The sequence below is a fragment of the Canis lupus genome, chromosome 14 (genome assembly GCF_011100685.1).
Source record: "Canis lupus familiaris isolate Mischka breed German Shepherd chromosome 14, alternate assembly UU_Cfam_GSD_1.0, whole genome shotgun sequence".
Lineage (NCBI taxonomy): Eukaryota > Metazoa > Chordata > Mammalia > Carnivora > Canidae > Canis > Canis lupus.
This window is the reverse complement of record NC_049235.1, coordinates 13,446,558-13,460,535: the sequence shown is the minus strand read 5'-3', so window position 1 is coordinate 13,460,535 and position 13,978 is coordinate 13,446,558. Positions and strand designations below refer to the sequence as shown.

The 13,978-nt window shown below is 39.4% G+C and overlaps 1 protein-coding gene across 1 annotated transcript in view; it reads right to left on the bottom strand.

Moving 5' to 3' along the window:
* The window catches only part of CROT (carnitine O-octanoyltransferase), a 57,288-nt gene extending 49,661 nt beyond the window's left edge, over positions 1-7,627 (bottom strand). Inside the window, 4 exon segments of the mRNA XM_038556682.1 lie at positions 569-693; positions 4,446-4,581; positions 6,974-7,091; positions 7,487-7,627. Coding sequence (XP_038412610.1) covers positions 569-693; positions 4,446-4,560 — 240 coding nt within the window. The 5' untranslated portion in view covers positions 4,561-4,581; positions 6,974-7,091; positions 7,487-7,627.
* Between the last annotated feature and the right edge of the window lie 6,351 nt (positions 7,628-13,978).

Sequence of the window (13,978 nt, the reverse complement as noted above, 5' to 3'; positions counted from 1 at the left end):
CTCTGGTTCATATTACAGAAGTAGTTAGGCTGAAGAAATCAAAGATTCCTTGTAGAAAATTATTGCATGCCTCAGTAATTATTATACCAACATCTCCCCTTCAATCTATCTAACTGAAAGATGTAATACTGATAACCATTCTTCAATTTTGTAATGGCCCTTTCTCTCCCATATGATGTTTAAATATTTGTATGCCACCTATGTGATAAGTCTATTTTTAGTGTCTGGAGCTTTTTTAGGCTAGGCTTACCTGAACAAAATGTTTCTCACAAGCAAGGTCTACAGATCACTTTTACCAGAACCACATGGGACAGTTAAAACAAGGGTTTCCAGGACCCCATTCAGAATCACTGGTCGTAGGAAATCTGTATTTTGACAAGACAGGATCTCACACATAACACTCAAAACTCCCTGGAGCTAAACAATTCATTAGTTCTTTTGGATGACTGTGACAATGACTGCAAGGATATTTACACTAATAATTTTAAAATGAAAGCTATTGACATTTTTATTTTTCATTCTTTAAATATCATCAATTTTCTAATTATAAGTACAATAACATAAATACCCAATTTCTTTTTCCTTTTGCCCTTTCAAGTAATTTCTGGTGCAGTTTCCTTCCAATACCATCTTGAAATTTTTGAACAATTCCTTCAGTTTTTTTATATTCTTCTTTATTTGCAAACGGCTTTACTAGAAGGAAAAAATATGCATTTAAATATTTAGACATCAAGTAGCACAAACTTATCTCCATCATTACACAAATACTGAGATTCAATTATGTATGCCTTAATTATCACAGCAGTCCAATAAATTGTAATAGATTTTACAACATGAAAATGACTGAAAAGCAACATTGCAAAATGCTGTAAAAAATTAAACAGTGGATACTGTGTAATCTGATAACCATTTTCTGAAAAATTATTTTAAAATCATTCTGGATAATGAAATTAAAATGATAAAGACAGGACTATCACCTAGGTATTGGTCCAACAGAAAAGTAAATCCTGTTTAGCCATGAATAAAATTAAAGCTTCTTTCCACTAATGTTCAGAGCCTTGAACATCATGTATGTAAACGCAATATATATGTAAATTTAATTATAAAGCCTGCCCAGAGCCAATAATGGTTTCTTCCCAAAAAACAAACAAAAAACAAGGGTGGGGAGGGAGTCCCTAGTCCATGAAAATGAAAATCTATTGTTTAAAATTAATATCTTCCTTCTGTTTTGTCTCTTCAAAGTACTATCTTTTTCTTTTAGAGATTTATTTATTTAGAGCAAGAATGAGAGAGCACAAAGCAGCAGGAGCCACAGAGGGAGGGAGAGAGAAGTAGGTTCCCTGAGATCATGACCTGAGCCAAAGGCAGACACTTAACCAACTGAGCCATCCAGGTGCCCCTCTTCAACATACTATCTTAAAGTCAATTTAAATAGCTATATTTAGAAAAAGTACAAGGCAAAATGAATAATCAAAAAAGTGAATAATCAGTAAATTTAAAAAAAGAAACTAGAATTCCCAGATAAAAATAAATGAAGAAAAAGAAAAAATCTAAAAAATATCAGATGACTTTCAGTTAAACAAAGTGAACTAAATGCATACATTTATCTCTAATACTTCTAGAAGCTTACTAAAATGACAGTAATTAAAAAGGCATAAATCTAGAAGGACAAAGAATATGAATGTAGACAGCAGCAGACTAGTTAAGCTACCATTTCACAAATTAGAAAACAGATGAGAAAATGGTGACTGAATCTGTAGAAAGAAGAAAGTTAATATCTAAAACCTGGAGAGTGGAAGGTAGGATGAGACCGGGTAGGGTAAGGTGCACACCAAGAAGTCAGCCAGTTTCTGCAGTAGAACCCCAAAAAGGTTCAAGAATTCAAGGTAAATGGACTTCCACAGGGGGCAAAGAGACTGAAAACAGGTTGCTTATAAGTGTTCAGAAGGAGCATACAACCACCCCATCTACACCCACCCCTGCAAATCTTTCTCCATTCTGGATAGCCAGGCGATTTCCTACCAATGCCAGGAGAAATCTAGAGGTCTAATCTTAAGGAGAAATTAAACCAACAAGCAAGCAGTATACACAGATCCTAATCCATACTTAAAAAAAGACTCTTATTAAAGTGTACACCCAGAACAATGAGCCCTCCAGCCTCCTTCCCTTCCTTAGCTACCAAAACACTAGACATCAGGCTCATGCCTTCTAAACAAAAGAGGATTCTTCTCTGGGGAAACAGATCAGTCTAAGTGAAAGTATTACTGATATCTGGGCATGGCAAGTGGAATTGCTAGATCTCAGAAACAAGGTTCACTAGAAGGCCCACTGGGAAAGCCCCTATCCATGCACACAGAGCTCTCAATCAGCTTTTTAGGGCATAAGTCTTTTCTTTTTTTTTTTTTTTTTAAGATTTTATTTATTCATGAGAGACACAGAGAGAGAGGCACAGACACAGGCAGAGGGAGACACAGGCAGGCTGCAAGGAGCCTGATGCGGACCTTGATCCCAGGACCCGGGATCACACTCTGAGCCAAAGGCAGCTGCTCAACCAATGAGTCACCCAGGCATCTCTTAGAGCCTAACTCTCAAAAATGAATGACAAATGATTGTCAGATACTTGACAAAAGCCTCTCACATGACAATCAAAGAGCAGAATAAGCAGAAATAGGATTGGAGGTACAAAAGAGTAAACAGATTAGAAAGGGAAAGGCACTAATAATGAGGGAAATAATTTTTTAATTAAAAGCTCAGTCCAGAATGCTCCAGATCCAATAAACATGATTCCAGAAAGAGAAGGCAAAAGAAAGAGAAAACTATCCAAGAAACAATATTTTTAAAATGTCCTAGAACTGAATAACATGAATTTTTAAACTTAAAAGAACCTACTGTATATTCAGAGAAATAAATGAAAAAATCTATACACTAAGGAACATCAAGAAATTCAGATGGTAGGAATGAAGAAAAAAAGGTTTCCAAACATATCCAGAATGTAAAAAACAAGTCACAAAGGATCAAACAGAGGGGCATCTCAGGATGAACTCCTCAGGAGGAACAATACCTTCAAAACTCTTAAGAAAAATCATTTCCAATCCAGAAGACTCTATACCCAGCCATACAACCAAGTATGAGGGAAGAATAAATGTTAAGGTTTTACATTCTTTCCTCCCCAGAAACTTTTATCAAGCAGCTACTAAAGATGTACTTCACAAATACAAGTGAAAAGACAAATAAAAAGAAAGACAACCAGGAAATCCAAGATTCCAAGGGGAGAGGGGTAAAAAGAACTGTCAGAGACAGGGAAGGAAAGCTCCAGGATTAGCAGTGGTCCAGCCAACTCAAGAAAAGTACACACTACTTGGAGCAAGAGGGAAGAGGGCCCCAGGAGGGATGTTCCCAAGAAATGAAAATGAAAGAATAGCTTATGTATATAAAGTATGTATATGTACATATGTATGTATCATATATAATGTATATAATGTAGTCAGGGACTTTCAGTATACTGAAGTATTTGGGAGTGAATTCTTAAGGATACAAAGCAAAGTAAGCAAATATCAAATGAGCAAAACAAAACAAACGCACAGAGGCAACCAAAGTACACTGAATGGTTCTCTTGTGAATAACTGCATAACAATAAACCCTAACCGGTTGAGTAAATTGACTCTGGTACATATTGATTTAAATCAAGTGAAACCTGGAATTAAATCAGGTGAATACTAATTTAATCCCAAATGGTGATTTTGTACAACTATACTGAAAGAATGAAAAGGAAAATATCAATATGTTGGATTGCCTATACGTTGAGTGTGAAGAGGGGGAAGCTTAAAGGTGTGAAAGACCTAATCCTCGTCTTTTTAGGAACAAATTTATAATATCTACAATTTACAAAACCCTAAGAAATAGTAGTATTAAAGTGTTACTTTAAATCCAGAGATAAACAATACAAACAAAAGATAAACTACTTGAAAATATTTGCTTGAGGGAGTGGGATGGGGGTGGCAGTACTGAATAAGGCAGAGGCCTACTACTTTTATAATTACAAACTTAATAGTACTATGTGGTTTTTTAAACTACAGAAAAAATTACTTGAGAGATAAAGACAGAAAAGTTCTGGACATTTTAAAATGTTTTTTGTTTGTTTTTTGTTTGGGCGAGGAGGAGTGGCAGAGGGAGATAGAGAATCTTAAGCAGGCTCCATAACCAGCTTGGAGCCCAGTGCAAGGCTCTATCTCAAGACTCTGAGATCCTGACCTGAGCCCAAATCAAGAGTTGGATTCTTAACTGACTGAGCCAGCCAGGTGCCCCAAGTTCTGGACATTTTAAGGATACTTTAATTATCAAGAGCCTAAAGGAAAAAGCAATTAGACCCTCATCAACTTCTAATAATTTCATAGTTTTCTATGTTGCTAATAATATTAACATATACTAAAAGATTACAAACATACCTGATTCAAGGTATTTTTTTAATGATTCTTCAAGTGAAGGAACAGGCAGAGATGGAAGGGAATCCTGGTACTGAAATGTTCGTTCTTCAGCTGATTTAGCCAACTGATTTTCCATGATGCGATCACAACAGGAAAACTAAAGAAAAAGCCCTCAGAGTTTTAATCTCATAAATATTCTTATATATGCCAGCTCCAATTCACTAAATCATTATTCAGGGACCCCAGTATATCCAGAATTTGGTACTAGTTCTTAAGGAATTCATAAACTTGTCAGAGAAAATAACCTGGGGGGAAAAAAAAGAAAAGAAAAAGAGTGTAGTCTCTTGAGTGCTGGAACTCAAGAAGTCATGAGTGGAAATAGCGTAACTATGATTTATTGAGTGCCTAGTATTTGTTGAGTAGTACAACAAGTGTTACAGAAGATATTTATCTAATCTTCGTATTACCTCTGCCTCTTGGTATTCACCTCCATTTTATATGAAGAAATCAAACCTCAAGAGATTTAGCAACTTGCCGGAGGTCAAACCCACAACTCTGATCACAATCTTCACCCTCCACAAAAGCTAGGTGAGAGTGAGGGAACTCCCAGTAGGTCTAAATGGGTAGGTAGAATTCAGATGTGTAGAAAAGTATGAAAGCGGAAAGAGAGAACTCTATGAAGAGCAGTATAAGACTCATCCAGCTGTAGAATATCACAGAATACATAAATCACATGACAAGCTGCTGTAGCCTACTTATGCAGGTTTGAGGCTTACACAGAATGGTTTCAAGTATCCCGAAGCAATCTAAAACATTTACCACAAATTTATTAATTTTCTTCAGAGAAATCAAACTAACCCAAAATGTGAATGATGTATACAAATGTTGAACAGAAAATGAGATTTCTCAAAGACGTCTTTAAAAACTAAGTTACATATTATAATGGCAACCGAGAAATCAAGGAATTTCTATAATAGGAATTATCTATCCTTGCAAATACCACTTTTTAAATTAAAATAGCAAAGTCAGGCAACCTGGGTGGCTCAGCAGTTTAGCGCCGCCTTCAGCCCAGGACGTGATCCCCCGGGGATCCAGTCCCACGTAGGGCTCCCTGCGTGGAGCCTGCTTCTCCCTCTGCCTGTGTCTCTGCCCCTCTCTCTCCTCTCTCTCTCTCTCTCTCTGTGTCTCTCATGAATAAATAAATAATATCTTAAAAAAAAATAAAATAGCAAAGTCAAACAAAATATTTCACTCACAGGTTACAGAATAAAACTTTACCAAAAGCAAGGGTAGTGGTAGAGATTATTAGCCAATTTGTTTTCCCCTTTTTTCTTAACAAAATCCTGACTTTCAACTGATGTAAAGCCACACAGTTTTATCTTTCCTACCCTGCCCTGGACCTCACTCGGTATGACTCGTAATGTGTCACCTCCAGGTCATGCCCCCATAAAGGACTAGCTACATGTATCCCCCCGTGCTTTCTCTCCTCCACACTGCCTAACAGGACCACCTGAAGCAGCACCTTGCAACTGTTTACGGAAAGCTATGTATGGAGGTTGTCAGAATCTTCCTACTAGCCCTAGCCTCCTCCATCTAGAAGTATGAAAAAACACTTTTATTCACGCTATTGTATTTTGGGCTTTGTTAGGGTATAAGAGTTTAACCTACATCACTGATATAAAGAGACAGCCCAAAAATAAGGTACAACATATCCAATAACTTGGGCTGTACTTTATCTTGACATTCCACAAATATTAGCTTTAGACCTAATAGAAATGTAGGTACGGTTCCAAATACCAACTCCACCAGAAGTTGGCTGTAGATGACTCAGGGAAATTAAAAGCACGAAAAGGACTGAAGGTACTGTCTGGCTATGAAGATACAAGTGGTCCTACAGAACTGAGAAAGCCTGCAGCTGGAACCCAGTGAGGAAATGGGAACCCCATCCTACAATTCCAAGAAAATGAATTCTGCCAACAACCTCAAAAGCCTAGAGGTGGATTCTTCTCCAGAGTCTCCAGCAACTGCAGAACTCCAGAAACCTTTATTTAAGCTTTGTGAGATGCTAAGCAGAGTACCCAGCTAAACCTACCTGGACTTCGGATCTACAGAAGCTTTGAGATAACCAATTTGCGATTTTTTTTTTTCTTTGAACTGTTTAGTCTGTGATAAATTGTTAAGTCAGGAATAAGAATCTAAACACACATGCATAGAAGAGATATGCTGTTCGTTGTATATCTTCCTGTTACTTAACTGATTCAACAAAACTGATGCCAAGACTACCAATCCCATACCTACTAGTCTTAACTCATCAAAAGGTACACACTGAAAATATGAACTACCAGACTCCTTCAGGGCTGAGTGTTCAAAACTCTCAACCGCGAAGATTAAATACTTCCAAAAGAACCTACACAGGCATTAATAAAATGATGATACTGGAATTAATTATAGTAGGCTTCCTCAAGGTAAGAAAATGTAAACCCCAAGCGGAAAAGAGAACCAAAAATTTAAAAAAAACCAACCAACCAACCAACCGTACTGTCACATACCGGTACACCCAGATGAACAGTTCAGGACCGCCGGGAGCCTGCCGCAACAATTCTGCTTTGAGAACCCAAGAGGTTTGAACCAGGCTGGCGACTGCGGGAAGGAAAACAAGCAGGCGAACTGCGGGGGGGGGGGGGGGGGGACACATTTTTTAACAAAAAACTGGTGAAGGAACGTGGAGCACAAACCAACCTCGAGACCGGGAAGCCGCAAGTCTTAAACCGTTGGGAATCACAGCCAACAGACGCAAAAAGTTCATCTGCTAAACAGGCGGCTCATAATTCCTCGAGGGTTAACCGGGTTTCGGGCAAGCACACTCTCATTGGACAAAGTGCCTCCCAAGGTCGGGTCCCGGGCCCAGGAGTGGGCGCGCAGAGCGCCAAGTGAGCTCGGACTCCTGCCAGCACACACCGGGAGCGGCTCGGCACACTCAAGAGGCCGCCAAGGGAGAGGAATCTACCTCAACAGCACCAGGGGTCAGCCCAGGGGCCCAGCCTCAGGGGTACGGCTCCCACCCGCTGGAAGTCGCCTGGCGACACCACGCTCCCGCCGGGTCCCGCCACTTCCACCGTCCTACGCTATTTTAACTTCATTCTGCGCAACTTAACTTTCCCCCACCATCACTGAGAGCTCGGGGAGGAAGGGAGCGCTGCCCGGTGGGGCCCGCGGGTCCTCACCGCTGACGCTTCGCCACAGCCGCACAGGCAGGCTTCTCCGCCGCAGCCCCGGAGCGCGAATTGGACGGAAAGCCGCGAGGGTCCCGCCCCGCAGTCACCCGGGAACGAAGATTGGACGGAAAGCCGCGAGGGTCCCGCCCCGCAGTCACCCGGGAACGAAGATTGGACGGAAAGCCGCGAGGGTCCCGCCCCGCAGTCACCCGGGAACGAAGATTGGACGGAAAGCCGCGAGGGCCCCGCCCACTACTTGAAGCCGGGGGGAACGGGCTGGGCCTGCGCTCCGGGAGGACCGAGCCCCGCCTCCCGTGGGCGAGGAGGTCGATTCTGGGCTGCGCCCCTGGGAGACACTTCCCGGACCCCGGAGGAAAGGCCCAGTTCCTGCTGCGCAGCAGTTAACTGCTTGCTGCGCCGAGGCTCGGGTCCCGCCGTGCTCCTCCCACGCGCGTACGCTTAACTCTGTGGGACCGATCCAGGAACTGATGGCTCGGGCTCGTGTTCACCCGATTTGTGCAAGACTCGGCACTCTGTTTCCCTTCCTCTTCTAGCCCCGGCTCCGGCTTATTAGCCACTCCTCCCCCTTACCTGTGAGAGTTCTTTTTGCAGCCCCCAAGCAAGATTTTATACCAATGCCTCTGAAAGGAATTTAGTTCGCCCAGTGTCTTGGCAAGAGAGCGGTGGCCTCAGAGATGTCTATTTAATCCCTTTCCCTTTATGCAACTGAGACTGAAGTTGCATAACTTGCATAAGTTGCATGATCCCGTGTGGATAACGCGGGAGCGCTCTGCAGCATCCCTGGCTTCCCTGCCCGTCTAAGTTCTTCTTGATGCCCACGTTCCGTGAAGCCGCGAGGGATGCTCACCCCACAAGCCTGGGGTTGATCTGGTGTCTTTTACTATAGCGCCAAAAAAAAATGGGAGTTTCTGACCGAGTGGAGCTACACAAGTTCAAGAAGATCATAATCTAATTAGTTTCGCAGGTTAAAACAAAATATACTGTTTCAGTTTTCATTTTAGATACATTGTTTCCTTTTTATGGACGAAAAGACCTATAGTTTACTCTGGCTCTGAACCAGACGCCATTCATAAAGAACCAGATTTCAGATAAACATGTCATTTACAGGTCCCAGTCCTTTATCTGTCTTCCCTAACTCCCTTGTTAGTTAAATCTGAACAGAATTGAAGCCCTGCACAGCTGAATATGCACTTGGTGTGACTATTGATCAGTTTTCTTTTCTTTTTTTTTTTTTTTAAAGATTTTATTTATTTATTCATGATAGTCACAGAGGAGAGAGAGAGAGAGGCAGAGACACAGACAGAGGGAGAAGCAGGCTCCATGCACCGGGAGCCCGACGTGGGATTCGATCCCGGGTCTCCAGGATCGTGCCCTGGGCCAAAGGCAGGCACCAAACCGCTGCACCACCCAGGGATCCCTGATCAGTTTTCTAAAAAACTATTAACGCGTTTGATTACAGTACAGAAGCTCTAACTCTTGTTGAAGGTGTTGCATAATACATGACAAACACACTTTTCTTTTTTAAGATTTTATTTATTTATTCATGAGAGAGAGAGAGGCAGAGACACAGGCAGAGGGAGAAGCAGGCTCCACGCGGGGAGCCCGACGTGGGACTCGACACACCCCGGGGCCGAAGGCGGCGCTAACCGCTGGGCCACCGGGGCTGCCCGACAGACAGACACACTTTTCTAATAAGAGTTCTGAATTCTGAAATATGCCAGGCCAAGGTTTCAGATACGGAATTGTAAATTTGTAGTAGTTATTTCTGAAGCTGCAATAAAGAACATTTCTCATAGTATGGAAATGTGTCCTGGGTAATGTTAAAATTCGCTTACAAGATAGTATTCTTAAACAGACTAATAAAATACTGCTCAAAAGCCTTCACTGTATTTTTTTCTTCTTCCTAATGGGTTTTGGCACCTCTTAAAAAGTTTGTACATGTCTAATGCCCATTGGTGGCATAGAATTTAGGATCTCTTATCTTCACTGTCTTTATCCTACTCTTAATATTGATTTAAAGGGAAGAAAAACATTTCTGTAAAGATTCCTGGATTCTTGAAAGGGGAAAAAAATGTGGGCTCATTGAAAATTACAGGAACAGAGACTTGAGTGTGCAGGGGGAAAAAAAATGCAATCTTTTAAAACATGTTATACTGGCAATTGTATATACCCATAATCCAAAAAACACATAAGTGATTTTTCTTCAAAATGTATAATGTCTATTTTAATGGCAGATTCCAAATTATGTTCTGCTCAGGTTAAACTTGAATTACTTTGCATTTTCTAGAATGATGTGGGCAATATATTGGCTAATGAGGAAGATGTTTCAGATACATAATGTACATCGATAACAAGAAGTCTCAAGATTAAAAACTGATCATGAATCAAAATATTTTTCTGGGGCATCCCGGGTGGCTCAGCGGTTTAGTGCGGCCTTCAGCCCAGGACATGATCCTGGAGCCCGGGGGTGTGTCGAGTCCCACGTCGGGCTCCCTGCGTGGAGCCTGCTTCTCCCTCTGCCTGTGTCTCTGCCTCTCTCTGTGTGTCTCTCATGAATAAATAAATAAATAAAATCTTTAAAAAAATATTTTTCTGGAGAAAAACTTTTAAGTACTGTAAGTGGTGATAATAAGTTTCTTTTTTTAAGTTGCCATAAAAGAGCTTTCATATTTAGTCCTACATAGCTCTTTCTCACTATACTACAAATAGAAAAAGCCCTTATAGACAAGTCTGGATAAGTTCCATAATAAAAAATGTAAAACTACTAGAAGTTTGCACGTCCATCTGCATATGTAGTTTACTATGTAAAGACGTGAAACTCTCAAGAGATAGGGAACTGAAGGGACTCCATTTTAGAAAAACTCCATCTCTATTGTTTCTCTGCTAGGCTCCATTTACTCATGTTCTATATTTCATCTTTCATCTGAGTAAAACTAAAGAAGCTATGTTGCCTCTCCAAGGAAGAAGCAAGAAAGTTGATCATTCCCTGAGTTTTGTCCTAGGCTCCCATCCACCTGATGACATTTTAAGAACAAACCTCAGTGGACACTGGTGCCAGTACCCCCTACCTTCCATAATTTATAGGATAACTCCTATTGTTCACCAGATACTCGTCTTTACTTGGACCCTAACCTGGATTCCTGAAGGAATCCATGCCCTGGACTCTTTTCCAATATAAAACCCTAATCCCAAGCAATGGAGAAATTCCCTTCCCCTTTTCTGAGCCTCCCAGATGCTCCATGTGCTATATGCTATCACTTCTGCTATTCATTAAACTCTGCTTTCACGTCTTCTGGCTTATGTTTGATTTCTATCCTGCACAAAGCCAAGGACCCCATTTGGGTCCTCAGATAGGGCTTGCCTACGTCACTAAGAAGTAATGCAGTAATGTATACATAGCTCTAATCTATGGAATAGATCTTTATTTTCACCCCAATGTGTAAAATGAACATATTGAAAAAATACTTGTGTGATCTTTTCTTATTTCTAATGGAGAGGACGATAAAAAGGTGGTCATTTTGGGAAGGACCCAGCAGCAAACTGAAGCTTGCTGGATACAAAAAGACCAACCACAGACTAAAAATTAGCTCCGCTACCAACAACAGATAAACACACAGGGACCTCTTTTTAGCACTGATCATTGTTTGGGGATTGCCTTTGATGATGTTTACTGTATATAAAAATTTACCACTGAAATCCTGGGGAAGAGTTAAGATAACTATGATGTTTTTATATCTCATATAAAATTCCTTATTACTAAACAGACATAACATTTTTTAAAAAGTAACAGCCTTATCAAGATATAATTTACATACCATAGTTTGCCCATTTGAAGCATATAAATCAATGGCTTTCACTAAATTTGCAGGGTTATGCAGTCACCATAATCTAATTTTAGAACATTTTTATCAGTCCCAAAAAGAACACTGGTGAGCAGTCGTTCCTCACCAACCCCCGATTTCTACCTCCCCAGACCTATGCAACCATTAATCTACTTTCTGTCTCTAGACTTGCCTATTCTAGACACTTCATATGAATAAAATCATACCATAGGTATTTTGTGACTGTCTTCTTTCACTCAGCATAATGTTTTCAAGATCTATCCATGTTGTAGCATATATCTGTACTTTATTTCTTTTTATGGCTAAATGATATCATGTTGTATGGATATACCACATTTTATTTATCAATTCATCAGTTGATAGGCAATTGGATTGTTTCTGTCTCTTAGTTATTAAAATAAGCTGCTATAAATGTTCATATACAAGTTTTTATGTGAGCATACGTTTTCATACCGAGGAGCAGAATTGTTGGGTCATATGCTAACTCTGTGTTTAACATTTTTAGAAACTGCCACGCAGCTTTTCACCACAGTGACTGCACCATTTTACATTCCCATCAATGATGAATAAAGATTCCAATTTCTCCACACTGTAAAAACACTAACAACATAACAGTAATAACTTGTTATTGTATGTCCTTTTGATTATAGCAATCCCAGGAGATGTGAAGTATTAGCTCATTATGATTTTAATTTGCATTTCTGTGAAGATTAAGAATGTTAAGCATCTTTTCCTGTGCTTATTGACCAGTTGTGTGTCTTTGGAGAAATATCTATTCAGAGTTTTTACTCATTTTTTAACGGGGTGGTCTTTTTGTTGTTAAATTCCTTATACATTCTGGATACAAATCTCATCAGATAAACAATTTGCAAATATTTTTCTCACCTCCTATGAATTGTCTTTTCTCTTTCTTGATAGTGTTCTTTGAACCACAAATGTTTTTAATTTTAATAATATCCTAATCAGTCTTCTCTTTTATTACTTGTAATTTTGATGGTGTAGCTAAGAAATCATTACCTAAGCTAAGATCATAAAGATATACTCTGGTGTTTTCTTCTAAGAGTCTTATCATTTTTGCTCTTACACCTATTGCCTATGATCCACTTGAAGTTACTTTTTATGTGTGGCCTAAAGAAGGGATCCAAATTTATCCTTTTGCATTTGGAAATCCAGTTGTCCTAAATCAGTTGTTGAAAAAATTATTCTTTCCCAGTCACACTGGCTTGGCTCCATTGTCAAAAGTCAATGGAATATAAATTTTAGGGCTTATTTCTGCACTCAACTCTCTTTGATTCATCTATATGTCTGTTCTATGCCAGTACCACACTGTCTTGATTATTACAGTTAAAATATGGAAGTCTGTGTTTTCCAACTTTGTTGGTTTTTTTTTAAGACTGCTTTGGGTATTTTGGATTTCCTTTGTTTCCAAGGGCAGAACATTTTGCAAGATAGCTAGGGACATCAGAATACAGTGTTTGATTTGATATGTAAATATTGATTTTTCATCTAGATTATGCTTCTGAGAAACCAAATCTAGTCAGTGACCTGGAAATACCATTGTTCTTGGTTCTTTCCAGTATTAGGCAGTGGCATCTTCATTTACACAGTTGTTATGAAGAAAAAGCTATTTACAAATGTGAAATTCAATGTGAATATTTATTAGCAACACTCGATTTATAATTTATATATGGCATAATAATCATGTTAATGAGTATATAGAGTATTTTTTCCTCCAGATAAGAGAATAAGAGAAACAAACAAAAAAAGATAATAGAAATAATGTACATGTGTCCACAAAAGGAAACCAGTCTTATTCCATTTAGCTTTTAAATAACTATAGTTTGCCAATAAAAAAATGCTATAGTCAGCCCTCTAGAAAAACATCAGTGAGGGCTAATCACCAGGCCATATGCTTCAAGGCAAATAGTAGTATCAAGAATCTAACTCTGAAAGTCATTTGAGGGCAGCCCGGGAGCACAGTGGTTTGGCGCCTACCGTCAACCCTGGGCATGATCCTGAAGACCCAAGATCAAGTCCCACATCGGGCTCCCTGTATGGAGCCTTCTTCTCCCTCTGCCTGTGTCTCTGTCTCTCGTTCTCTCTGTGTCTCTCATGAATTAAAAAAAAAAAAAAAAAAACTTTAAAAAAGGAAAAAAAAAGAAAGTCATTTGAGAAACTAGTTATCATGGAATTATGGATGAGCTACCTGATTATGTTTCATCATGTTTACTGACATTTGAACCTGAACTTGTTTTAGTTTTAGAAATATTTTTCCATTTTCAGTTGTGTTTTTATAATTAACTATTAAATGTTCTACTAACAATACAAAAATTGTCTATCAATCAACATTAAGTGCTTAGAGGAGAATGTCAGATTTTGAGAGTGACTTTTAATTTGTTACCTTTTTGTAATAAACTAAATATTTTGTCTTTTAAAGTTTGCATTCCATATTATTGTATACCTCATATTCTGATAC